This window comes from Protopterus annectens, chromosome 4.part1 (genome assembly GCF_019279795.1).
Source record: "Protopterus annectens isolate FY-2018-M chromosome 4.part1, PAN1.0, whole genome shotgun sequence".
NCBI classification, from domain to species: domain Eukaryota; kingdom Metazoa; phylum Chordata; order Ceratodontiformes; family Protopteridae; genus Protopterus; species Protopterus annectens.
In genome coordinates this window covers 103,023,512-103,050,707 of record NC_056734.1, presented here as the reverse complement: position 1 = coordinate 103,050,707, position 27,196 = coordinate 103,023,512, and the positions used below count along the sequence as shown (strand labels likewise).

Genomic DNA, 27,196 nt, shown 5'->3' with positions numbered 1-27,196 from the left:
CGTGTAATTTGTTTGGGAGTGCCTCATTTATCAATCCAGTGTATAATTTGTGCAGGTTTTAACCCGAGGGCCCTCAGGGACAGGAAGGCCAAATTGGTTGCCAATGGTCTTCTTCCTGCAGGATTCTGACACGGCCTCGGTCTCTGGTACTCCCTCCAAACCACCCACTCAGACAGGCATTCAAACTCCTGCTCGTGCTGGTGTGGGGGAGGAAAAAGAAAAAGAAAAGGATAGAGAAAGACGCAAGGAAGACAAAGAGACGAAGAGAGTTGGGCCTCGCAAGAGGTCTCTGGATAGGGAACCCTTCCCTAGTCCACCATCAAGGACTCTGAGACCAGCTTCTCCTAGGCTTCGCTCACCCAGTTTCTCGCCGGAGCCGATGGAGTCTTCAGATTAGAGGCCTTTCTCACCCTTGCTTCGCAGACCAGCCAGATCAGAGTCGGTCACCTCTTTGAGATCAACTCGGAGCCTATCAGACTTGGACATGGACATGATGCGGAGATTCATTCAGACCCAAATACAGATGGGAGTCTTGCCAGGCCCTTCTCCCTCTGGAGGGGGGACCTCCATGCCCATCTTCCGTCCCATTTCAACTTCCCGGATCCATGCGGCTGCTTCGGGGTTTTTGGATCAGACACTCTGGAGCTGGTAGCTCGGTGACGACGGTTCCTCCAACCTCGACTCCTGCTGTTACATTGAGTTCCTCGGATCCAGCTAGTTCAGATCGAGTGACTCTCTGAGCTGTGGACAGGGAGTCGGACCCGAGGGAATGGATCCATCTTCGGCTCTGACCTTTTCGGATCTGAACCTTTCCCTTGGAGCTCAGGCTACCCTCGCTTCGGCTCCGATCCCCGCTTTGGACCCAGGGAGAGCTTCTTCCTTGCTGGGTGCCAAGGAGGTGCGCTCTCCTTCGATGTTTGAAGTGGTGGAGAGGGTTTTCTCCCAGGGATTGAGACCTCAACCCATCTCTTCGGATTCCACCCAGACTCCACTGGATTTGGCGACAACTCCCTCCAACCTGTCTCAGGGACAGCCTATGCCAGAGGAACCCCAGGTTATTCCCATTGAGGAATCCCTCGCAGCTCACGAGTCCTCTTCAGAGAGTCCCAATGAAGAAGGCCCCCGTAAGCACAAGTGCAAAAGGAGGCACTTGGACTCCCCTGAGTCCCTCACTACGGACATGGATTTAGATGAAGGAGAAGGTTCCCCCAGTCACCTCCCGAGGATGTCTCCGTCAGAGACATCATGGAGATCCTCCGCCAGAGGGGACGTTTTTTAGCCCCAAAACCTTCTACGGATGAGTCCGTGTTCCTGGAGGCTTTTGGCACGGGCCCATCTACTTCCTGGGTGTCCCCGCCAGCGGACCCCTTGGTGGACCTTATCACCACATGGGCATGGAAGGAGCCTGACACTGCAGAGCTGATCCCCAAATGCCCTGTCAAGATTCTTTCTCCTCCCATGGACAGACAACCTTGGTCTAAAGGAGCCCCCATTGATGCTATGGTGGTCGCAGCAGCCACCAAGAAGGAGCTGACACAAGAGAGTTCCTCAGTCCACCCTCCAGACAAGGAGTCCAGGTCGGTGGATAGGTTTGGCGCGTTTATTCGTCAGCAACCTTTTCCATCCATGCGCTGAACTATTTGGCACATGTTATACGGCTGCAGCGAGACCAGTCTCGGAGTTCGCTGACTCTCCCCCAGAGTCTTTATCGCAGCAGGACAAACAACTGTTCTCTGCGAAAATGTAGACTCTGAAGTCTGTATCAAACATGTCCATGCGCCTTCTTTCCCACGCCACGGAAGGAGCAGCTAGGGTGGCTGGGACAGGCGTAGCCATGAGGCGACACACCTGGCTCAGGTTGTGTCAGTTTGCGGACGCTTTCAAGGCGTCATTTACTAATGCACCCTATTATGGTTCCTCACTTATCGGGAAGACAGTACGTATCACTCTTGTCCAGAGCGAAAAAAACAGGAAGACTTTGTGTGCCGTCGGGATCCGCTTCTCTAACCCTCAGCGGTCCTTTTCTAGGAACCAAAGAGGGCAAAAGAAGATGTGGTTCTGGAAATCTGTTTTCTGGGGAGTTGCCGGACAACTCATCCTCCAGAGGCAGAGGGGGACAGGATCGACGCCAACCCAGAGGTAGAGGGAGTCCCAGGAATTTCGGGTCTAGAGAACCTTTTTCTGACAAGCCCACGCAGCAGCCCTGAGGGGATGCCTGACTGTCCTCCTCTGGAGGCAGTCCGGGGGAGATTGTCCTTGCACCCAGCGGCATGGGAGTCCATAACTGCAGATCGTTGGGTGCTACAAATAATATCCAAAGGCTACACTATCCCATTTACTGCCCCACCAAGTGCTACAAGATGCCTCCCGGATGTCCCACAAATTCACAGGGAGGCTACAGCTCTAGAGGTTTCAAAGCTGCTTCACAAACAAGCCATCGAACCAGTCCCCCTTGACCAGTCTGGTTTAGGCATTTATTCCAGGTTCTTTTTATTGCCAAAAAAGGCGGGGGACCTGAGGCCCATTTTAGACCTGTCAACCTTGAACCTGTCTATCACCAAACAAAAGTTCCGGGTGGTGACCCTACAGTCCATTCTACCTCATCTCCGAGAGTGCGACTGGATGTGCTCGTTAGACCTCCAGGATGCTTACTACCATATCAAGATCCACAGAAGCTCCAGGGGGTTTCTTCGCTTCCGGCTGGGAGCCAGTCACTTCCAGTTCAGAGCTCTACCCTTTGGTCTCACCACAGCCCCCAGGGTGTTTACCAAGGTAATGGCAGTAGTAGCAGCTCACCTGAGGCTTCAGGGAATTCAGGTATTTCCTTACCTGGACGACTGGTTCTTTGCTGCATCCGCCAAGCATCTTCTTTGTCTGGCCCGAGACTTTTTTCTTCTCTTGGCAGATCGGCTGGGGATTACAGTCAGTGTTCACAAATCCCTTTTGCAACCAGTACAAGTTTTAGATTTTATCAGGGCACGGCTAGACACTTTGCAACTAAAAGTCTTCTTAACGCCAGACAGGATCTTAAACCTCTCGGGTACCACATCGCTCTAATCGTGGACCTCAAATTTCCAAAGGTGAGCGATGTTCTCTGGGCCCTGGGCTCCATGGCTGCTGCGATCTCTATTCTCCCTTGTGCACGTCTTCACATGCGGGTCCTTCAATGGACCCTAGCTGTCCAATGGTCTTGGCTAGACCTGCCCATGGATTTTCCAATAAGGATCAGTCACACCTGCAGGACGTCTCTCCTTTGGTGGCTTCATTCACCGGATGTTTTCGTGTCATCTCCAGCCCAAGCCACAGTGACCACGGACTACTCCCAATTCAGGTGTGGGGGCACTGTTCAGGAAGGACGGTCCAAGGCACGTGGTCCCAGATAGAGACCAAGTTGCACATAAATGTTCTGGAGGAGAGGGCAGTGCTTTTAGAGTTGAAAGACTTCCACACTGTCCTTCCTCTGGGTACGATTGCAATTCAGTCAGACAATATGTCGGTTGTCTGGCATATCAACAAACAGGGGGTACCAGATCTTACCCTCTGTGTCGTGTGACCATGAGAGTGAGGGAGTGGGCAATTTCCACCGGTCGGTTTCTGATCGCAACGCATATCCCGGGATGCTCCAAGATTTTAGCGGACAGATTGAGTCGGGCTATTCTGATGCCGTATGAGTGGTCTCTGAAACAGTCAGTAGCGGAGATCTTCCTTGCATGCGGACAGCCTTGCTGCGATCTCTTCACATCTCCTTCCAAAGCAAAGTGCAGCGAGTTCTTCGCTCTGATTCCCTCACCAGGGGATGTCCCCAGAGGCGCTCTAGTCCATGTTAGATCCCCCGGGTTACTGTATGCTTACCCACCATTACCACTCATTCCAAAACTTCTTCAGAAAGCTTGCCGACTGGGGTGCAAAGTGATCCTCATTGCCCCATTCTGGCCACATCAAGTTTGGTTCCCCTTCCTTTGGTCTCATCTTCTAGCTCCTCCGTGGATTCTGGATCCCTGCTTGGATGTAATCTCTCATCCTTCGGGTGCCTACCCTCCCAATCTGGACAGTCTCGAGATGACAGCTTGGCTGCTCCAGTTCACTTGATTGCCAGGATTCCCAGTCTTTCATCCCCTGTTAAATCTATGCTAGTGGCTTCTCTTAAAGATTCCACTAGGAAAGTTTATCACAGTAAATGGAGACATTTCTCTATGTGGGCCTCTGAGAGAAACCTGGATCCTTTTACATCCCCTGTTCCAGCGGTGTTGGATTTCTTGACTAGTATATTTCAGCAAGGAGCTAGTTCCTCCACGGTGAAAGTACAGCTGGCAACCATTTCTAATTTTCATGTCGGCGAAAGTAAGATTGCCCTGTCCTCTTCTAGGCTGTGTAAAGCCTTTCTAAAAGGCACTTTTCTTTTGCGTCCTTCCATCAAAGATTCGGTTCCTCCTTTGGGACCTTACTTTGGTTCTCCAGTCATTAGTAACTCCTCCTTTTGAACCTGCAGCATCAGTGGATTTAAAGTGTTTATCTTGGAAGACAGCCTTCCTAGTGGCTATTACTTCGGCTAGGAGGGTCTCTGAACTTCAGGCTTTGTCTGCCGTGCCTCCTTATTTGGTCTTCCATAAGGACAGGGTCTCTCTCCGTACAAATCCTTCTTTTCTACCCAAAGTAGCATCTCAATCAAACATAAACCAAACAATTAATCTACCCGTTTTCTTTCCAAATTTTCAGAACCAAGGTGAATATAAACTTCATTTGTTAGATGTTCATAGACAACTTTGTTTCTGCCTTCATAGAACACAACCCTTCCATAAGTCTGATCAATTATTTGTCTCATTTTTTAAACCTCGTTTGGGAAAGGCCATTTCCAAGGTTTCTTTGGCCAGATGGATCACTCTTTGCATTTTACATATTTACAAAGTCAAGGGTTTTTCTCCTCCTGGTCTGATTAAAGCTCACTCTACCAGATCCATGGCGACTTCCGCTGCCTTTTGGTCCAAGGTTCCTTTGGATGACATTTGTGCAGCAGCAACTTGGGCAAATTCACGTACTTTCATCTCCCATTACAAGTTAGATCCGATTTCCAGAGGGAGAGCATCCTTTGGCTCTGCAGTGCTCAGGAATATCCTTCCATGAGGGCCTCCCAGGATTTGTTGAGTAGCTGGGGACAGGTTGCAGATAAAATGAAGTTAACTACTTCAGATAAAGAAGTTATGTACTTACCATAACGTTCCATCTGAGTAGTTATACTTCATTTTTCTGCAGCCTTCCCACCCTCCGTCCCCCTGACCTTTTCATATGGATAAACATGTTAGGTTTATTTAGTTGAGTTGCTAAAGTGTATAGTTGCAGCAAACTCGATCTGAGGGAAGATAAGAGATGGTGGTGTATTATGGGTAGGGGAAGGAGCTCGGAGCAGATGCTCGAAAATAAGTTCCGGCTCGGATCCAATATGGATCTGAATACCCACAGGTTGCAGAAAATGAAGTATAACTACTCAAATGGAACGTTATGGTAAGTACATAACTTCTTTTTTTCTCATATGTACATGTATACTGTTCTAGAGCAAACCTGAATTATTTTAATACCTAAAGAGACCACCAGAAGAGTTGACTTACACACCAAAACTATAAGCAGTATGCCAAAGACAGCAAGAAACATTGCAGGTGGTGCAGATATGGTAAGGAGTTGACAAATTTATAGCACACAAAAAGTTAAGTTTGCATATTACTTGTAAAATATATCTGAAGTATTAACAAGTAGCTATGTTTATTATCAAAGCTAAAGAAACAATATTAACTTTATCTTAGACTCTTACATGTATATTTGTTTTTTTAGGCAACAGAACGGTTTGTTAGTGACGTTTTGAGAGAAGCACTGGCAATAGCATTACAGAAGGTTCCACATCATAGGTATTTTCTTTTCCTTTGAGTCTTAGCTGTATGTATTTCTGATTTACAGGGCATCTGCAGAGGCTGTCCTGTGTTGTAGAAATTACTGTTTATGTTGGGTAGATTAACACTGAGATTCTGAGTTGCAGATTAATGTACAGGGGAATTGCATTTAAATGTTGACATATGCTACCCGTCATCTGATTTGTCTTTGGCTAATATCTTACTGTGACCTCTAGCCATTACCAACATTTGTTTGAATTTCCTTGTACATTCCATGAGACAAATTTTACTGTACTTATTGCAGCCTAAATGTCTATGGGTAGAAGCGCAGTTCAGTACAAGTATGCATTATGTTTAGCAAAATCCTTTCTGATTCTTTATGCTGCAAGGGAGCTAGACGGAGGGAATAGAGCACAAATGTGCAGAATAGTACTTTCTCAACCCATTCAAACATTGATATTACAGACACTTTTTGTTCCTAATCTAGTGCTTTCATTTGACATTTTCCTTTTGATGTAGCTCCTGTTCTCATTTAAATTTGTTTAATAATATTGGTAGTAATGATTATACTAGCAGATTACTCCTCTCATAATAAAGTCCCGTCTTGTACCTCCAAAACATACGCTGTTTCTTTAAAACATTATTTTGATCTTTTAATACCCCTTGGAGTGGATTTAATGAAAGGACTTGCTTTGCAGACGGGCTTGCTTTACAGACTGGCAGCAGATTATTTTTAGTATGTGATAGCATTTTCCCATATTTGTTATTAGTGCACAGAATTGCTTAATCGTCATGTTTTGGTTTCTAAATTATAATAAATGTCCTTAAATGCACCATGGAAAACAGTGAGTCTTTCATTTATGTGGACTTTTTAAATTGTTTTACAAGCAAGGCAATTGTTTTTCAAGTCGTTTACTTTTAAACTTGTCTGACTGTTAAGAAACAAGTTGTAGTCCCTGCTTCATTAATTGCTGATCTCTTCTGCTTACTTATTTTGCCTGTGTGTTTGAACTATGAAGTTCGCAAAAATGTATTTAAAGTTATTGTGGGTAGTAATATGCCTCCTTTGAGGTGTTGTTTTCAACACTTCAGATGGGGAGTTTGCCGCACTTCCATGCGCAGTGTGTCTACTTACCCTGTCTTTGATGTAGCACTTTTCTTTGTTTCTGATTTGACCCTCATTTTCCATTAACCAAGGCATACATATAAAAGGGAAGCCTGATTTCTTCCCACTCTAGTTCTTGCAAATACACATCAGTACAGAGTAAAAATTCTCCTTTTTTGCCATTCTAAAAAATAAATTCTTGAATTAGGAGGCCACCATTTAGTATCAGTGTTTTAACAGGGAGCATACTCGCTTTTTGTGTTGGAGTGCAGGAAGATCAGAAGCCTGTGGGTTCAGTGGTAACAACAGGAGACTTCATTGCACATTGCCCCTGGAGAGGAGGGAAGTCCTATTGTTACAAGCTCTGTAGGACTACTTCCCTCAGGGTGTGATTGCCACCCACTTGACAAATATGGTAGCCATTTAGTAAGTTAACAAGCAGGACAAAATGTTCTCCTTCATCCTGTCTCCAGAGACAGTGGGAGTTATGGGAACTGGCTGCATTAACACATTACTTTCTTGATACAATACACATCCATGGATAGACCACCTTTCTAGTGGTCAAGCTCAGTTACTGCCAGCCAATACCTCACAAGTGGTCTCTCAGTCATTCAGCAGGGAGTGACATCTTTTGCCAGTGAGAAAGACCTTGTTGAGACCTATTTGCATCCATGAACAACAGCAAATGCAGCACATATTTTCCCTGCTTTGTCTCCACTGGAATAAACATCCTTGGATGGTCTTGTTTATGTTTTTCCTATTTTCCACTAATAAATGGCATTTCTGCAGAAAGCAAAGATGCACATAGTTGAGATCATTCCCCTATAACCATTTTGGCCCAGACACGTTTGATGTCCTCTGCTGTGAAAAACACTGCATAGCCCCTAGAAATGTCTTCTGTCCTATCCATCCATCAAGTTTCATTGGACCTACAGTCCTTCAAATTAATTGCGTGTTTTTTTCCAGTTACCTTAATGGCCAAGGACATTTTGTCCCTTCAAGAGTAGTCAGGGTACTTATGACATACCAGGAAAACTTCTACTCGATAGACGTACAGGAGTAAAGTCGATTACGTTTTCTTTATATGCAATGGATCAGGGCAGCACTCTTGCTCAGCTTCCATTTTAGCAGGCTTTACAATTCTTAGGCAATATCTTTTATAAATGGTCCAGTTTCTGTACAGTCAAATTTCAGGTTAGCAATCATTTCTAACTTTTTATAAGCTCAGGAGCTTTTCTTTTTCTTAGCATCCCTGAAAGTATTTAAGGCATTTTTGAGGGGCACCTTTCTACTCAGACCTCCCTTGAGGAAACCTGTTCCCCACCATGTGATTTGAATTTTGCTAAAAATGTTAACTTGCCCATGTTTGAGCCAGCAGCTATAGTGCATCCAAAGTTTTTGTTACAGGAAACTCTTGCGATAGTAACCTCAGTTAAGAGGATTTCTAAGATTCAGGCCTTGTCCTGTCAACTTCATTATACTGTAATTCACAGGAATAGGCGTTCTTTATGCATTAAACCCAGCGTTTGTGTCCAGTGTATCAACAGAGACTAACATTAATCAAATGATCAAGCTTCCAGTTTTGTTCTCTCAGTATTCTAATGGGGAAAGTATTTGTTTCATTGCCTAGATGTTCATAGTCAACTGCATTTTTATTTCGGCAGAAAAAAGACACAAGGATGATCATTTGCTTGTTTTCTTTCTGTCAGACGAATTGTAGAGGAGGTGTCAATACATGCTTTGTCCTGATGGCTATTGGATTTTATTTTTTTTTTTATGTATAAAATTCAGTAAACAATTATGAAGTAAACCTGAATCGCATTCTACAAGAGCTATGTCTGCTTCCCAAAATTTTTTTTTCAGGAATTCTTCAGTTGAATGCAGTTATGAATGGGCTTCACTGCATTATTTCTTCAGACACTATAAGCTGGATGTGATCCCAAAGTAAGTCTTTTGGTTTGCCGTATTCCATGGTATTTTATCTTCCATGAGATTGTAGCTGGTGACTCTGTGCTGACATAGAAGTGGACAGACTGAGTCATGTAAGGTACTTAATTTACATACTTAATCATATTAGAGCTTCATGTTCCATATCTGTCCACTTCATCTTTTTCACTGACTGCCTTCCTTTTGCAATCCCTCTCTAGGTACAGATCTTGCAGGGTGGCTCTGAGGCCTTAACATACTAGATGGTCCTGTATGTTATTGGGGATAACTTGATACAGAAAGAAGGGGAACCATGGTGCCTGATGGGAGGAGCTAGGAGAGGAGTTCTGGAGTCTAGGAGTATCTTAAAGGTGTTGAGCAACTGCTTCCTGTGACTAACCATTTCCGAGGTTGAAGGGGATGGGGATGGATCTGAAGATCTAACGTTAAGGCAAGTATATAACTTGTGTCCTACAGATAGACTGTCCTTCTGTCTCCCCTTTCTTATTAGCTTTGTTTTAAACTGTTTGCAGTAATGCAGTTTGTCTTGATGGCCTGGAGTCCTTCAACCTCCTCCTCCTTTTTTCTTCTTTTATTTTTCTTATTCATTGTTTAAGGGACATTTTCCCCTTTTCACTGCCTGTGCCTTTTCTCTTTTTCACAGTAACAAGTTTGAGCTTTTTATTAAAATGGGTTTTCATCAAAGGACAATTCTACAGTTGCAGTCTCTTGCAGTACTACAATTTTCAGGTTTCTAGGGAGTTCTCATCCCCCCATTACCATCGATATTTTCCACCCTCAATTCTGCTATCTGAATAGGGAGTGTAGCATCATGCAACATTTTACTTTCATTTCCTGTATTTAACTTTGTATCTGTTTTAGAAGGGCACTCAAGCCAAAATGATCTTTTCCACATCTTGTACATTTCAGAAGACACTCCCAATGTAAGTGCCTTTACGTTTACGTAAAGTACAAAGTCTTTCTTTGCAGTTCTTGGCCAAAAGGTCTTTTTGCAAGCCATAGCGTCCTGCTGGTTGGATCTTATATTATCAAAATTCCCCACTGTCCTCTCTATCATTTCTGCAAATTCCAAATGATACATCTTATTATTTGTTGCATTCAGGCTTGCACTGATATGCCACCTTCCTGTCAAAATAATTGTTTATTATTTGCTTTGTTACATTGCTGTCATATCATCAGGAAGAAGCTTCAAAATATCACTTTCTTTCAATGACTCAGTTTAGGAGAAAAATACTGTTTCCCTGGAACAGCAGTTTGCTTGTGTATTTTATCCATAAAAAAGTTTGGTGCTTCCTCTGGTAAATCATAAAAGGGATCTTTAGGTACCTTAATTTTAAATATAAAGGGCTGTTTAGGTACGCAAAAAGCCATTACCATTTGAAGTCCAGAGTGTTAACCACTGTATTGCAAAATACGTATCCATTTGGTGGCTCTTTCTTTTTGCCATCATATAGATTTTTACAATATTTCTTCTGCTTTCTGTATGTCATTTCAGATGGTCCTTCAACATCTTTTGCAAATAAACACTTTTAAAAAATTGTGGTTATTGTTTTCATTCATTGCTGCTACTACCTGGTTTCTTTTGTTCAGTTCGTTGACACTTCTCAGACCCTTATGTAAGTTTCTGAAGTTATCTGCACTGATCAGCTTACATCATATCCCCTGTGAATCCATTTCACCAGTAGGTTTCTCGTTATTTCTTGGTTCATCCCCTTCATTCTTTACCATACCTGTCTATGACAGTTCCCCGATTTGTGAATTGGAAATTTTACTCTCAGTGTACACTCGCCTAAAAATCACAAAAAGTTTTGCCATCTTTATATACTAAGCAGTATTTTCATTTACTTTTTTTATTTTGCCATATTAAACATTGCAAAACCGTGATCTACTGCTCCACTGGCACTCAGGACTGCTGAAGTCTTACCAGGAACCACCACCCCAGCATGGGCTTCATAAGTAGCAGTACTTCAGATTTTATTAAAATACAAAATATTTAATGTAGAGCCCATACTACAAAATAACAGATATTTGCACATATACAGGTTGTTGATATGAATACCACCTCAGGTTTCCTCAGGTCCTAGAAAAATAGGTTCTGTGTAGTGGGGCTAACCCACTCAACAATGCTAAGTAATTAGTAAGTAAATAAAGCAAGCAAGCTCCTCCCAATGGGCAAGATCTGTACCGGCACCTCAAAGGCAGTTTGTCTGTAATGTCTGCTTTTTAAATGTCGCAGCAGCATGTCTGCTGAAATTCGCATAGTAGTTATTGCTGATGGTAAAGAGGTATATACTACTATCAGTCTGGCAGTTAATCTTTTCATCCTGGAACTATAAAGTGATTCAAACACTAAAGATAAGTTGCTAAGGTTGGTTGCTACTACATAAGAGGATGTTTTATATAAAATGAGCTTGTTATACTGTGGATGCCATCATACACAAGTCCCACAGCTGTTATATTAGAAGGTACACTTGTCTTAAGACTCTGCCATTCCTGGACTATTATCAGTGCTTAGATTCTGGATTCCCTATTTGTTATAAAGTCTTGCTTGGGCAGAATGTAAATGTTTCAGTATTATAGATCAACAGACTCAAAACCTCAAGAGAGCAATTATTGAGGAAGTTTATATGCTAGTGACTGCTCACCACCTTTTCAAAGTGGGCTACACAGGCTATCCTAGGGTTGACTTTATGAAAAACCATCCAATTGTTTATACTGACTTTGGCGGTCGCTAGGGTACTCCTTTGTTTGATGAGTAGAAGTTTTTTCAAAGGTGGGGAACGTGTTGTGCTGGAAACCTGTTCTGCCTCTGACTGCTGTTTATTTCGTGATAGAGATTAACGTCTTTGGTGTGAGTAGCTGTGTAGCCATTGGTTTTATGAAGGTGAGAAAAATTTGAATGATCTACAGTATTTTGTGGCACAAAAGCCTTGAGCATATGTCATTGTAAAGGAGACTCTGAGTACAGGGAGCAGACAAATAGTATGTTTGATTTGTTTGACTTTGAGGTCACCTGAGGTCACCTGAGTTAGGAAGAGGCTAAGAGACATGCATGCCAAAGAGGGGCATCATATTCAAAGATGTATCTGCGAAAGATTGACTAGAAGGGAACTGAGATTTCTTTGATCTAGAAGAAATACGTTTGCAGGGTAGCTGGGCTAAGTGTAATGATTTATAAATTGTAATAGAAACCTGTTTGTTAAATTATAGTGTGTTGTCATTGTAGGTATCCAGGTCTCTTGATAACTATGTTGGTTTGGGAGTGACATCATTGATGTCATATGTGAACTTGGTAAATTTGTTTTCCCAAGTAGAATCACAATCTGCAGTCATAATGACCACCTTGTGGGCCATGTCCAGGATGTCAGCAGCACCGTCCCTATAGTGTAGCAGTCAGAGCCTTATAGCATGTGGTCCCTAGTGTCCCACATTGTCTACTTAGTAGTAGCACTCAGAACTGAGGGCTCATCTCCCCAGACCTCCCTACAAGCCCAGCAGGATTCCATGATCTGTGTTGAAGAGGGCTTATTGGAGCTTTCCACGTCAGCAGGACTCAAGGGACAGTCTCAGCCATTAGATATTTAAGAACTGTTTGATATGTAGTAAAATCTCTCCTTATACGCCTGGGAGTGTAACCTTAGGGTTCATGAGTCGATGGCAACACCAGGCCTTTCAGAGGCCTTTCTAGTCCCTGTGCCACCTTTAGCAGTCCAGACTGCTGGTACTTGCCCATCCATCAGTTGACTTCATACCTATCTAGCAAGCACTATCCTACCCTAGAGTTAGAATTAGGAGAGGGCCATCTTTGTATTACATGCCCTAGAAAGGAGGGACAGATGACCAAAAGGCCCTTGTTTCTGAGACAGATAAAGAGAATCTGATATTCCACACCTACAACTACCTTCCTTTGGATGAAACCTCAAGCTGATAATCCAATATCAATGGGCCTATGACCACTTTAGACTCTGTCCTAGAAATATCCAAATGTGTAAGTGTGTAGGAGGAGGAAGAAGGCCTTGTAACATTCCTTTCTGAATAGCCTTGAAGTAAAAGAACACTCTTAATCCTGCTCCTATTTGTGTAGCATTATTCATGTGTGAGGCAAAATTTGCATAATAGTAAAACAAGAAATTCAACAGCATAGATGTGTTAATGCTTATTATGGCTTCTAATTGAGTCTGGTGTTAAAAGTGAGATTCAAGCATGACACACAGAATAAGGAATTCACTGCAAGTGATAGCCAGCTATTCCTTGCTGCCATAAGATTATGCAGTTTAATTACCCGACTACATTTTCTCAGAATTTCTGCTAAGAAGGGACTTCCAAGTTGGCTGCACATACTTCTGGCTCTCCCAGTGTGAAAACAGAAACCCAACAAGTGAAGGCCAGTAGACTTTTGTGTTTCTGGGTGAATTTCAATAACTGGATAGTAAGTGCACTGCCTGGATGCCAGAGAGAAAATGCAGAGGGCTTGAAAGAAAATCAGCTATAAAAGGTGAGGAAAAAACACTGATTGGGGAAAAATTCTGCAGCTGTTCAGCAAAAGCAGTGCAAGCTCCAGACACAACTTTCAGTAACCTATTTGAAAGTATAAGCCGACTGCACACAGACCTAGTTAAAATAAAAAAAATACTAAAGGAGTATATTAACTCAAACAACAAAAGGACAGGCTGATGAGGACATTTCTGAAGGCACATATTCAGTTGGGAGTTTTGCCAGCCCCGGCTCCTGCTGGAGCTGTGAGCATTCATCCTGCATTCATGATGTTCTTCGTGTTTCACTGTTGCAGTCATCACATTTAGGTTTATCTGCCTGCAGGTAGCCCTCAGCCGGCCTGAATACCATAGTCTTCGGATTTCTGTATGGGATGCTGTCGCCTCTTCCTTGACGTCAGGTTGTCAGGGGTATAAAACATGCAGTCGACACCATTACATCAGTCTTTCTTGCCTTGCAGTGCCCGAAGCAGAAGCAGTTCGCAAGTGCCAGTCGTCCCGACTCCTGAAATTTTCGCTTTCAAGTTTCAGACCCAAAGTCTTCAAAAAAGATAAGTACCCCATTGGGGGTCCTTTTTCTTGCTGTAACCAATGTCAGTAAAAGTTAACAATTGTCTTACCTGTGGAAAACAAATACCTCAGAGATTTTCATTCTTACTGCATCCCCTATTTAGGCCCAGATCACAACGTCCCTCGCTGTTGGTTATGTGCCTTGTTCAACGCCTGAACTATTCGTCGACGGGCTATTTTTTCAGCCAATTACTTTCGTACTCGATCTGTGTACTCCGAAATGGCTTCGTTAAGCCATCTGACTACCGATTATCTGAAAAAACGTAAGGATAAAGACAGAGACAGACCGCATAGATCCAAAACTGCCGATGACACTTCCGTTAAGCTAGTCGCCAGTCCACCGGTACTCAGGTGCTTTTGCAGCCCCTGATACCCGCTACTTCAGATTCGCAGGCCTCTACTGAGAACCATTTGGATTCCAGTATGCCGCGAGATGCTTCTTCGACTATAGAACCTGTGGATGTCTCTACCTTGGATGGGTCTGGAGCAGCATGTGCAGGCACCGGCTTCTGAGGGTGTATTCAGGCCTACAGACATTCATATTAAACTGACGCCATAATTTTCATCCAGGCCAAAAACTCGCACTATGCCTAGAAAACCAACGACCAAACCGCAGGGTCAGGCCCATATCCCTCAAAAACAAATGCTTAGAATGGCTGAAGACCTTATTACCTTAATTAGGGGAAGCCAGTCTTCCCTCTCTGAGACCTAGAACTGATTTTCTTTCTGATTCTTCTGATCAGGAATCTGATATCTCTGCTCCTTCTGATTACCAGGATTTGCCCTTATCTACTTATGAGGATTCTGATGCAGAGGATTCCATTCCCTCTGCTTCCCCTCCAGAAGATTTTTCTTTTGGTGAAACCTTGCATACTCTTAGGGAGCATTTCCACTGGGAAAGCCAGGATTACTTTGAGGCCAAAAAGAGACTTAGGGAATTCTTACCGCTGTCTCAACACAGGCCTTTAACTATCCCTCCTGTTCTGGACATTGTAGATGATGCTTTCTTGGAATCTAGCCTTACCCCAGACACTTTACCTCCAGCTCCCAGAAAACCTGACAGGTACTACAGAGTGCCTGACTCTCTCAACTTCCTCTTCAAGAATCTTTCTGCGGATCCAGAAGCCATTTCCCAAGGACCAAAAGGCATTAAGGCTGCTGCTGCCAAAAATCTTACCCCTTCTGATAGAGATTCTAGAGCCTTGGACAGATGGGGTAAGAAGGTATACACTTCTGCTACTTCAGTCATTAGGGCTTTAAATTGCCAGTTTCATATGTTGAAGTATCAGCAGCATATTATGGGGCTACTTAGACAGAAAATGATGTTGATTCCTGACTCTGCTGAACACAAAGAATTGCAACATTTAATGCATTCTGCAGAACAAGTTGGTAAATATACTTTGCAATGTGTTTTTTACGCTTTAGCAGCGTCTTGCAGGGCTGCTGTCACTGGGTCTGTACTTAGAAGACATGCTTGCCTTAAGGAACAAAACTTGCCAGATCATGTTAAAGCTAAATTACTGGATGCTCCCTTAAACCAAAACTGCCTTTTTGGCAACAGAGCAGAAGTCGTCCTCAAAAGGATGAAGGAAAAAGCTAAATCTATGCAAACTGTTAAAGATTTCCTTACAAGTACAGCCTCTCAAATTCAGTAGGCATTGGCATTCAAAGAACTGGTCCCTTCCAGACCTTCTCAGTCCAAACCCAGGAACAGCAGACCACCTAGGCTACAGTCTCAGACTACGCACAGATCTAAGCAGTGGGGTGCTCCCACTTCCAAAGCAGGGAGTAGTAAGCCACCCCCCCCAAGGAAAAATGGCACAATGACTTAACCTTAAAGCTTCCAAGCTCTGCTCAGCTACCTGCTCCCTTAGGAAGAAAGCTCGCCATGCATGCAAAAAACTGGGAACTCATTACCTAGGACAAATGGGTTTTGAACATAGTTTTCCAAGGATACAGATTCCACTTCCACACACTATCAACCCCAAATGGTTGGCCAGACCTACCCCCAAATCAGTGGGCGGAGGCCCAACAGCAGGTTCTCTCTCTTCTCAGTATCAGGGCTATTCAACCTGCCCCAGCAGAAGAAAGGGGACAAGGTTTTTATTCAAGACTTTTGCTGGTACCCAGAAAAGACAACTCCTGGTGTCCTATCCTGGACCTCTCTATTCTCAACACCTTTCTGGTGGTTCCAAAATTCAAAATGCTAACTCTTCAACAGCTTCTTCCTATGCTAGCCAAGGGTGCCTGGCTGGCAACCCTAGACTTAAAGGAAGCTTTACTGCACATCCCAATAAGAGGATCCTGCAGACAATACCTACGTTTCAGGGTGGACTCCATGCACTTTCAGTTCTTTGCACTTCCCTTTGGCTTATCTACTGCACCCAGGGTGTTCACAAAGTGTCTAGCTCCAGCCATTGCATTTTGCAGGCAGAGAAATATTCAAATTTACCCGTACTTGGACAGTCGTCTGATTCAGGCAGAAAGCCAGGACTTGCTATTACAACACGTGGCATTCGTAAAGAAACTTCTAACCTCACTGGGATACACCATCAATGAAAAGAAGTCTTAACTAGTACCCTGCCAACAGATTGTATTCCTGGGAGCAAGCTTGAACACAACTTCCCAGATGGCATTCCTCGCTCCGGAGAAACAAGTTTATTTGACAACCTACTTCAAACTATTGGCCACAAAACCCCAGCTGTCTGCAAGGAAAATACTGCAAGCTCTGGGGTTCCTGGCCTCTTGCATTCTACTAATTCCATATGCAAGACTGCATATGAGGAAACTCCAATGGTATCTAAAAACAACTATGGTGTCAACATTCTCAGGACCTGGAAACAGTGATTTCTGTCATTCCTTGTATAAAGACAGAGTTCCTCTGGTGGGCGGAGGCCTGCTACCACAACAAGGGACTCCCTTTCACACTACCCTCTGCCGCCCAAACCCTAACAACAGACGAATCAGACTATGGGGGTCTCACATGGCAGGGCAGTGCATTCAGGGCAAATGGAACCCGAGACAGATGTACCTGCATATCAATCAAAAAAATTTTTTAGCTGTACAGAATGCTCTGACAGCCTTCAAAGACCGTATTCTTCCAGGACAACTATTGGTTAAGACAGACAACACCACAGTTATGTGGTGCATAAACAAGCAGGGGTGAACCCACTCGTATCCTCTCTGCAGACTAGCTATGGCTGTGTGGGACATAGCCTTGAGCTACCAAGTACACCTACAAGCACAATTCCTGCCAGGCAAACTAAATTCACTGGCAGACGACTTAAGCAGAAATCTCATGGACCCACACGAAGGGAAACTAGAACCCGAAATATTCAACCTCTTGAGGAACAAATGGGGGACTCCAGAGGTAGACCTGTTTGTCTCCCCTCAGAACTACCAATTGAACAAATTCTGCACAAGAACTCCCCGCAGTCAAGGTTGGAAAGTGGATGCCCTGTCCTTTACTTGGGAAAGCCTCTAGGTTTATGCCTTTCCCCCTCTGCCTCTCCTCTCGAAGGTTCTACTAAAGATCAAACAGGACAAGCCAAGGATAATACTGATTGCAACAGACTGGCCACGCCAGCACTGGTACCCCCTCATGCGCAGTATGACACTGCTACTACCATGGCGGCTGCCTCACCCCTTCCCTGCTGTCCCAGCAGGTGGGCCAAATTCTGCACCCTCAGCTTCAAACCCTGAACCTTGCAACCTGGCTAATTCCTTGAGCTCTTCTCTAGCATCCCTCAGTAAGCAGGTACTGGATGTCATTCTGGAGGCAAGGAGGCCTAGTACTAGAAAATCCTATGCAGAAAAGTGGAAAAGATACTGTTCCTGGAGCCAGGCTCAGGGGATGGGCACAGTGGTGCCCAGCTTACCTCATATTCTACAGTACTTAACAGAAATGCTCCACAAGGGTCTATCCTTCTCGTCAATTAAAATTCATGCCTCTGCCATTTCAGCACATTATAATACTGAGCCGCCGCTTTTCTCTCACCCCTTGCTAAAGCAATTCCTTAGAGGGGCCAAAAATTTAAGACCCCCCCCCCCCAGGAGAGCTCCCACTCCAGCCTGGGACCTTAACTTTGTATTGGAAAAGCTCACTCTTCCTCCCTTTGAGCCAGCTGCTACAGCAGAGTTGAAATTCCTTTCTTGGAAAGCAGCCTTCCTCCTAGCCATCACTTCAGAAAGAAGAGTGTCTGAATTACAGGCCCTCATGGCAGTGGGAACCCTTCATTATCTTCCATGCAGACAGGGTTTCCCTCAGGACTAATCCTTCCTTTATGCCCAAGGTGGTGTCTACTGTGGCCCTAAATCAGTCCATTCATTTGCCTACTTTTTTCCTTAATCCACAAAAAAAGGGGAACGAATAACGACTAAGCCTATCAGAAAATTTGAACAGCTGCTAGTTAGCTTTGCTGTAGGGGCAGAGGGGAAGGTCATTTCAAAGCAAACCATTTCCAAATGGATAACCCATTGCATTCGTTTCTGCTGCAAGCACCATGGAAAACCTACCCCAGAGGGTGTAAGATCACATTCCACCAGGGCTGCATCTACCTCTGCAGCATTTCTCAAAGGAGTCCCTACCAGGGACGTCCTAGAAGCTGCTACCTGGAGCTCTGTACATAACTTCACCAAGCATTACCACATGCCTATCTTTTCTAAATCCAGAGCTGGATTTGCCACTGCAGTGTTGCAGGGCTTAATAGCTGGCCCTAATGCTCTTTAACTTCCTCCTCCCTTCCTCAGCTTTGGGAATCAACCCAAATGTGATGACTACAACAGTGAAACATGAAGAACATAGTACAGTTGTGTACACTTACCATAAATGTAGATGTTTGAGTGTATTCACTGTTGCAGTCTTGATTTCCCTCCCTCCAGCCCCCTGACGTCTCTTGGCTCTACCTTTCCTTCTTGTTGGTATATTTATTTTTTCTTGTGTATTTGCTTTTTGATGGGAGTTTACCATACCATTTAATTGCTTCCTATTGTGGGGGCACCTGACATCTGGGGCAAGAAAAACTGATGTAATGGCATTGGCTGCGTGTTTTATACCCCTGATGACCTGCCGTCAAGGAAGAAGCGACAGCATCCGATGCAGAAATTCGAAGACTCTGGTATTCAGGTCGGCTGAGGGCTACCTGCAGGCAGATAACTCAAATGTGATGACTCAACAGTGAATGCACTCAAACATCTACATTTACAGTAAGTGTACACAACTGTACATTTTCATATTTCTCCTTCTCCGATACATCCTTTGGTTTCAGAGCCCTCAGGTTCAGGCACTCAACATCCAGATGTTCTCAGCCTGAAGCTAACTGCATGGCTACTCCACTTTCGTTGATGGCTAGACCTCCCGGGCTGTCCTGTCTTGTTCAGAAGATTTTGATTGCAACCCATAAGGCCTCTACCAGGAAAATTTACCCCAGCAAATGGAAGAGATTTCTATTTGGGTATGACAGCATCAGTTAGACCCTTTCACTGCTCCTATTCTAGATTTCTTGGCTCACATCTTTAACAGTGGAGCTAGCTTCTCTGTAGTCAAGCTGCACTTGGTAACCTTCCCAAATTTCCATATTGGTGAAGACTCTACTTCTTTGGCGTCCACAAAATTATGTAAGGCTTTTTTGAGGAGCACCTTTTTCCATCGGCCTCCTGTCAAGGATCCTACACCCCCTTGGCATCTCACTTTGGTGTTACCAGCTCTGGTTTCTACTCCCGTTGGACCTGCTGCCATAGTTGATTTGCAATTCTTGTCTTGGAAAACGGCTTTCTTAGTGGCTATCACCTCTGTTAGAGGGTTTCGGAACTTCATGCCTTATCCATTAAACCCCCTTATCTTGTTTTCCACAAGGACAGAATAACTATTTGCCCCAATCCTTCTTTTATGTCCAAGGTTGCTTCAGAGGTCAACATCAACCAATTGATTAATTTCCCAGTCTTCTTACCCAGTTTTCAAAGCAAAGAAAAATGCAAGCTCCATCTACTTGATGTTCACAGTTACATTTTTACTTGGATAGGACAGAAAACCTCAGAAAATTGGACCAACTTTTTGTCTCCTTTGCTAGATCTATATTAGGAAAACCAGTCATTAAAGTGACACTAGCTAATTGGATCTCAAAATGTATTGCATTGGCATATTCTAATAAAGGAATTCCTCTACCAAATCAAATCAAGGCCCACTAGGTCTGTATCTGCTTCCATGGCCTTTTCATCCAGAGTGCCTATCGATGACATTTGCCCAACACCTACTTGATCTTCCTCTAATACCTTCATATCCCACTACAAATTAGATGTCTGTTCCAGGAGTAGGGCCTCCTTTGCCTCTACCATGCTCCAGAATTTCCTTCCATGAGGACCACCCATAGTTTATATAGCTGGGGACTCTGTCCCACAGGTTTAAGACCAAATGAAGACAACAACTTCAGATAAAAAGTTATGTTCTTACCATAACGTCCCATCTGACTTTTGCTGCTTCATTTGTCTTCAACCTTGCCACCCCTCCTTCCTCAGATCCTGGGTGTCTCCCACTACTGTGCCATCTGAACCCCTGATGTATTCTGTAATGGTGTGGCTGACACTTAGTTGTGTTTAGGTAGTGGTTGTTTTATTGTCAACAGCAGATTTGATCTGAGGGGTGATCGGAGAGTAGGGCATGATGGTTAGGAGAGGTGGAGCTCAGCTTTTGTCTCCAAGGCTGGAGTATAAGGCCGCATCAGATCAGAGGATGGATCGGAGACCCACAAGTTGAAGACAAATTAAGCAACAACTCAGATGGAACGTTATGGTAAGAACATAACTTTTTTTTTCAGCTGTACTAGAGAAGCTGGAAGGAACAGTGTGTATTAATTTTATGAAAGCATAAATAAGCAACTGCATTGGTATTTCACAGTAGGAGTTAGTTAGTTGAAAGGGCACATTATATGTCCAAACCTGGTATGTGAAAGCAATGTAGACCTTTAATAGTAAAGATGCAGTCCTACCCACAGAAGGAGTTGATTCTGACAAAACTGTCAGAAGGACAACATACTAAAAGTGGGAGACAGCAGTGTGTTTGTGGAGAATGATTACTCATTGTACACCAGGCAGAAGAGGAGTAAATTTGTTCCAGTATTTGTGGAATTGTCAGGAAGCAGGTGTGAGATTAAAACTGCTGTACCCAGCGTTCTTCAAAATAATCTTCCCCAGAGGAACAAAATCATTTTTTATGAAGTACATGCTAAGGAAGAAATATGAAAGTTTGTCAAACAAAAATTGAGCTGTGAAATGGTAGGAAATTCTGCTTCTTGTTCTTCTGGTAATAAAGACTACAGTTGAGACTGTGCCACTGAAACCTTTTTCTGATGTTTCCACGAAAAATGTTGGAGAGAAGGAAGGGAGCACAAGAGTTGACTAGAAGAGTCTAGAGTATGTTGAAAATGAAGCAGACACAGGATTTGGAAGATTGAGATGAACAGAAATAAAACCAATAACTTTGAAATTGACAAATATGGGATTACAAAGCAATAGTTACATTTGTGAAATATGACAGAATGAGAAAACTTGGAAATATTTGACTTTTGTGGACTTGTGGGGAACTCTTAAGTGTATGCCCTACTTCATGTCATTAATGCTCAGAAAAATACTTAGGGGAGGGGAAGAGGAGAGAGAAAGTTAACTGTGTAAGTAAGACAAAATTCTTTCTTAATGGTACTATTTTTATAGTGCATGATTTTCTTTGCATGTTGTAAAGTAAATTTTTTCAGTTATTTTTAAGTGTAATTTGGATGCTATTGTAAACAGGTGCTCGTGTTTTTTTTTTTTTTTCTCTCTCCCTTCTCTCTTTTTTCCTTATTCAGTTTTAAGAAATGTAGGAAGTGCAGTGTAAAAAAAGAAGTCTGGTTAAACAAGCATGACAAAAGAAAAAAATAATGTGCTTCTTCCCATTCTTACATGGGAGTGACTGGATTGGGGGCCTTAGCTTGATCTAGTAACAAGTTCTAAGAGAAAGCAAGTAAATTAAAATTAATATTGAATGTTATAAGGGTTTTTTTATAGCAAATAAATATATGCTCAGTAGCAATTCTGTATCTGGTCCTCATATCTCCATGGAAACAATGTGATAGAGAGATTGGCCAGAAACAGAGAAATTGGCTAGGAGATAATTTTCTCTGAAAGCATTCAGGTGCTCTCCCAGGTGGGAGAGCTATAAAGATGAGACAAAAGCAAACAGCACTTAATAGGAGCACAGGTTGCACCATGCTTCTTGGCATGGATAACCTTTCTTTTAGGTTAACTCAAGTTTGAGAGTATGGCTGTCAGTTTGGCACATTTGTTCCTATTAGGAGGGTAAAACTTCAATATTTGAAGATGTACATAATTTTGTGTGTTAGTATTATGTTATAGGTTTTAAGGGGTATTGGGAGTGTATTTGTTTTTTTGTTTGAGGGCTTCCAGTAAAACAAAAAGTTTTGTAAGATGTGACATAGGCTCAAATGGACATGACAAGAAAGAAATATATAAAAGTTCAACCTGCCAAACAGTGTATGCATGTAACACAAAAGCTGGAGCTAGACATTTAACAAAAAGTTCTACATAAAAGGTGGGAATAACAACTTATTAATACAATTATGCTTTTTGTAATGTCTTCAAATGTCAGTGGTTTCGGAGATAAATACAAAAAATAGAGTATTGAATTATATTAAAAAATGTAGAGTGCAAATAACTGTCATACAGGAGACATACTTGGAAAGAACTGAACATGTGAATTTGATAAAGAAAGGTTTTCAGAATGGTTATTCAACGGAATACCTGGGACAAAGGAAAAGAAGAGTACATATATTAATTGTGAGAGGAACCCCAGTAGTGATAGAAGAGTATAAAAAAGATTAGAATGGTAGATTTATAGTATTACGGGGCTGCTGGCAAGAGAGGAGGATTACACTGGCATGTAGTTATATTCCACCTAAAACTGCTGTAATGGAGCTCAAGAAAATTCTGGGAGAAATAATCAGCTTTCAGCAAGGAATATTACTTATAGGTGGGGATAGGAATTTGATTTGCAGCAGTGAAGATGTGTCTGTGGGCCCAGAAGGGAAAGTATTACAAAGGAGGGTAGACTTGTGAAGAACCTTATGAAATATTTAGCATGGAAAATGTGAATTCAGTACTATATTATTCCCCACGATACAAAAACTGGGCTACACTAGACAGAATTTACATTTCACAGGAACATGTGCATTTAATTGAAGATCTTGATATGCACCCAATAAATTTATCTGATCATGTCCCAGTAATAAATAAAATAAAAGCACAGGGTAATGAAATAAAAATGAGACACTGGCACTTTCCCACCTATCTGTTGAAAAGAGAGGAATTTAAGGAATGGGTAGTGGAAATTATTCAGAAGGTATTAGAGAAGATAGAATTTTTTTCTGAAAATATAGCTATGGAGTGGGATAAAATTAAAGAGGAGTTTAAAAATAGGGTGGAAATAAGAGAAAGGGGGGAGATATGGTTAATAAGTAACAAGAATTATTTAGAGGGACTGGGAGTCTCACAGAACAAGAAGAGGAGCAACTGTAGAATGCTAAAGAGAAAATAAGGGATTACCTCAATAATGTATCACTAATATTCATGAGTTTAGAAAAATTGTTGTTAAGCAATTGTTTTTTGATAATAACTCTAGAGCACAAAAACTTTTAGCACAACAACTTAAGCTACTGAAAGTAGAAAGGGCTGTCACAAACTTAGGGAACCTGTAACAAGGAAAGTAACAAGAGATCTTGTAGAGCTATTAGAAATATTTTGGGAATTCCATGAAAGTCTGTATAAAGCAGAGAATATGGAAGTCAAGAAAAGGTACAAATGGAAATGTTTATCAAAGAATTAAATATACTAAGGTTAGAGGTAGATGATGCTCAATTGCTAACAGTTGGGATAGGAGACGATGAGATAAAAATGGTGATGTATAACCAATCTGTAGGAAAGTCCCCAAGAATAGATGGTATTCCTGTGGAAGTTTGGAAACTAGGAGGGAGAAACTGATTGGAAAGTTTTGTTTAACGGTATTTTAAGGGGAGGAGAAGTGCCAACATCCTGGAAGAAAGGGGTGGTAGCTGTAATACCTAAAGAGAGTAAAGATCCATCTGATCCAGCTTCATACAGGCCCACTTCAATATTAGACCAGTATTATAAAGTGTTTGTCTATAATGGCTAAAAGAATGGCAAAAGTGATACCAAAATTGATAGATATGGAACAGTGCGGTTTTGTGGAGAGGAGGCAAACATTTAACAGCATTAACAGAACAATGATATCCAGAGGGAAACAGAATGTGAGAAAATACCATGGTTGTTGGTAGGTTATGATGCAGCGAAAGCATTTGACAGAGTAAGCTGGGACTTTATGAGCAGGGAAATGGAAGCATTTGCATTCCCTGATAAAATTATATGGTTGATAAGGATAGTATATGAGGGATCAGAGGTGAAAATTAAGTGTGTGGAGTCCTTTCTGATAATTTCTGCTTGAGAAGAGGAACCAGGCAGGGGTGTCCTCTTTTCACTTTGTTATTTGCATTATATTTAGAACTATTGGCAAATAAAATAAGGAACTCAGAGGTGAAAAGGATATCATTGATGTGGTAGTCAAGAAAAGCTGGCTCTATTTGCATATTATATTATTTTGCACCTGACAAAGCCAGAAAAGGACATTACAGTGTTGCGGAACATTTTGAGACAGTTTCATATCTTTTTGGGATACAAAATTAATGAAGCTAAAACAAAGGCAATAGCAGTAAATTATGTACCCACACACAAATTGATTCAGCAACATGTATATTTATGGGGACATGATAAAATGAAGTATTTATTTTTATTTTATTTTACATTTGTTGACTGGAATAGTCTGACTGGATACATGTCCATTTTCAGTGGAGGCCCAGGGAGAAAAGCTCCAAAGGAAGTTATACAGGCAGAATTGACATAGTACACACTAAAGAACAATTACAAGCAATTTAAACACAGTCTATTAGCCACTCGGAGTGTAGTTTAAATAATCTAGCATGCCTATCGTCTGGTAAACTAAGTTACAGTACAGTAGATGTACATCAGCAATATAATAACGGTACCCCAGTGTTACCAAATATTTATTCAGGCTTATCGCAAGGGCATAGCCATTGAGTCTTGAAGTACTGCTTGAGGGCTTTCTTCAATTGAGATTAGGGTAGTGTATATTGTAATGTCAGCAGGTAGCGAGTTCCAGGTTTTGCCTACAGAGATGGCAAACATGGAGTCACCAGCTGAGTTGTTGGATTTGGTAGTTTGTACTACAAGTCTATTGGATGAGGTTGGTGTGGGGACAGATGATGTTTTTCAAAGCAGGTGTATTGTCAGGTTGGTTAAGTACTTTATGAGCCACAATAAGTTGGTTATACTGAATCTGCCTACATAGCTCTAGCCAACCTAGATTTCTTAGGTTTATGTAGTGATGTGTTCTGTAGGGCAGGCCAGTGGCAAATCTAGCTATGCTATTGTAACACGCAGAGAGTCTGTTAAGTTCAGTTTTATTTAAATTGGCAAGTATAGGGGAAGCAGAGAAGAGGATGGAGAACAGATGGGAGCGGGGGATGGCAGTCCTAGCAGGTGGGGTAAGGAATGGTTTTATTCTATATAGTGAGCCCAGTTTTTTATTAATGGATTTTATCATTTTATTAACGTGAGCATCAAATTTGAGGTTGTTGTCAACAATTACCCCAAGGAGTTTTGTGTGCACATCTGGTGAGATTATGGTGCCATTGTTAGACTTAATGGAGAAAGATATCATCGGAGATTTTTGGGTGGGGGAGAAAAGTAGTAGCTTTGTTTTTTTGGGATTTAGAATAAGACATCAGTCGGCAAGCCAGTTTTCAACTAGGTTGAAAGTACACTGAGTACATGAGTGCAGCTCAGCCTGGGTGGTACCAGTGCAGATCAACGTGGAGTCGTCTGCATACTGAATGCAGTTAGCATTTGGGATGACAGCGTAGAGATCATTAATAAATATGGAAAACAGTAGTGGTCCCAGAATAGACCCCTGGGGGACACCTAGGGTGTTGGGTAAGAGGTTGGATAGATGGTTCTGCCATATTACCGCTTGTTGTCTCTTGAGGAGATAGGATTGGAACCATTGAAGGGAGTGATGACCTAGGGACATTTTTTCAGGGTGTGGATAAGTAGATGGTGGTTAACCATATCAGAAGCTTTAGAAAGATCCAAAAAAGGCCTAAGGATATCTTGTTATTGTGTCTTTTATGGTTTATATCGTTAGTGAAGGAGAGGAGGGCTGTGGTGGTACTGTGATGTGGTCTAAAGCCATGCTGAGATTTAGCCAGTAGGTTGTTCTGGGTTAGGAACTACAGAAGCTGTTTGTGGACTCGCTTTTCCATGATTTTTGCCAGTGGTGACAAGATAATAGCTATGGGTCTATAGTTAGATAATTCAGTAGAGCTACCACCTTTATGGAGAGGCATCGCATGGGATATTTTCCTGATAGATATGGATTGATTAATTAGAACGGAAATGGGGAATGCTATAGAATCTGCGGCTTTTTGTAAATATTCAGCAGGGAGAAGGTCAGCGACTAGGGTGGTAGGTTTAAGTTTTTTGATCAGATTACAAATCAAAGATGTGGAGACAGGTTGGAAGCTAAAGTTGGACTGGGTACTGAGACTGGTATCCTGAGTGTTAGTGGAGTTCAAGGGTAGCTGGCTAGCTAGTGCTTGGATAGTTTCTGTAAAGAAACTATTAAAAGTGTTAGCAACATCTTCTGGTAGTTTATCAGTAGAGGCTGAGGGGGGTAGAGTGGTGGCTTGTCCTGGGTGTAGTAGTTTATGCCTGCCCAGAATTTTTGAGGAGTATTTTGGTTGCTTTGCTGGAGATTAAAGTAATAGTTTTTTTTATCCAGTAAGATAGAGCTTTTAGTCTAATTTCTTAACTGCCGAAATTTAATTTGATCGATAGGAATTTTTGTGGTGGTGTGCCAGGTAGCCCATGCTTTATTCCTGATTATAATTTTTTATTTGGTTTCTTTAGATAGCCATGGGGCAACTTTAGTGTTAATCCTAGTGGAGCGAGCAGGTGCATGACAATCAAGGATGGAGAGGAATTTATTGTTAAAGTAGGCAATCGCTTCGTCAAGGGGCAGGTGTTTTAGGGGAGATCAGTTGCATGATTTAAGTTCATCCTGA

At 42.4% G+C, this 27,196-nt stretch overlaps 1 protein-coding gene across 3 annotated transcripts in view; it reads left to right on the top strand.

Annotated features, from left to right (window-relative positions):
• YEATS2 (YEATS domain containing 2) overlaps window positions 1-27,196 on the top strand; it is a 1,703,429-nt gene that overhangs the window by 1,620,743 nt on the left and 55,490 nt on the right. For all 3 annotated transcript variants that reach the window (XM_044070010.1, XM_044070009.1, XM_044070008.1), the window contains one exon: window positions 5,824-5,897. In XM_044070010.1, coding sequence (XP_043925945.1) covers window positions 5,824-5,897 — 74 coding nt within the window. The remainder of the gene's footprint in view (window positions 1-5,823; window positions 5,898-27,196) is intronic.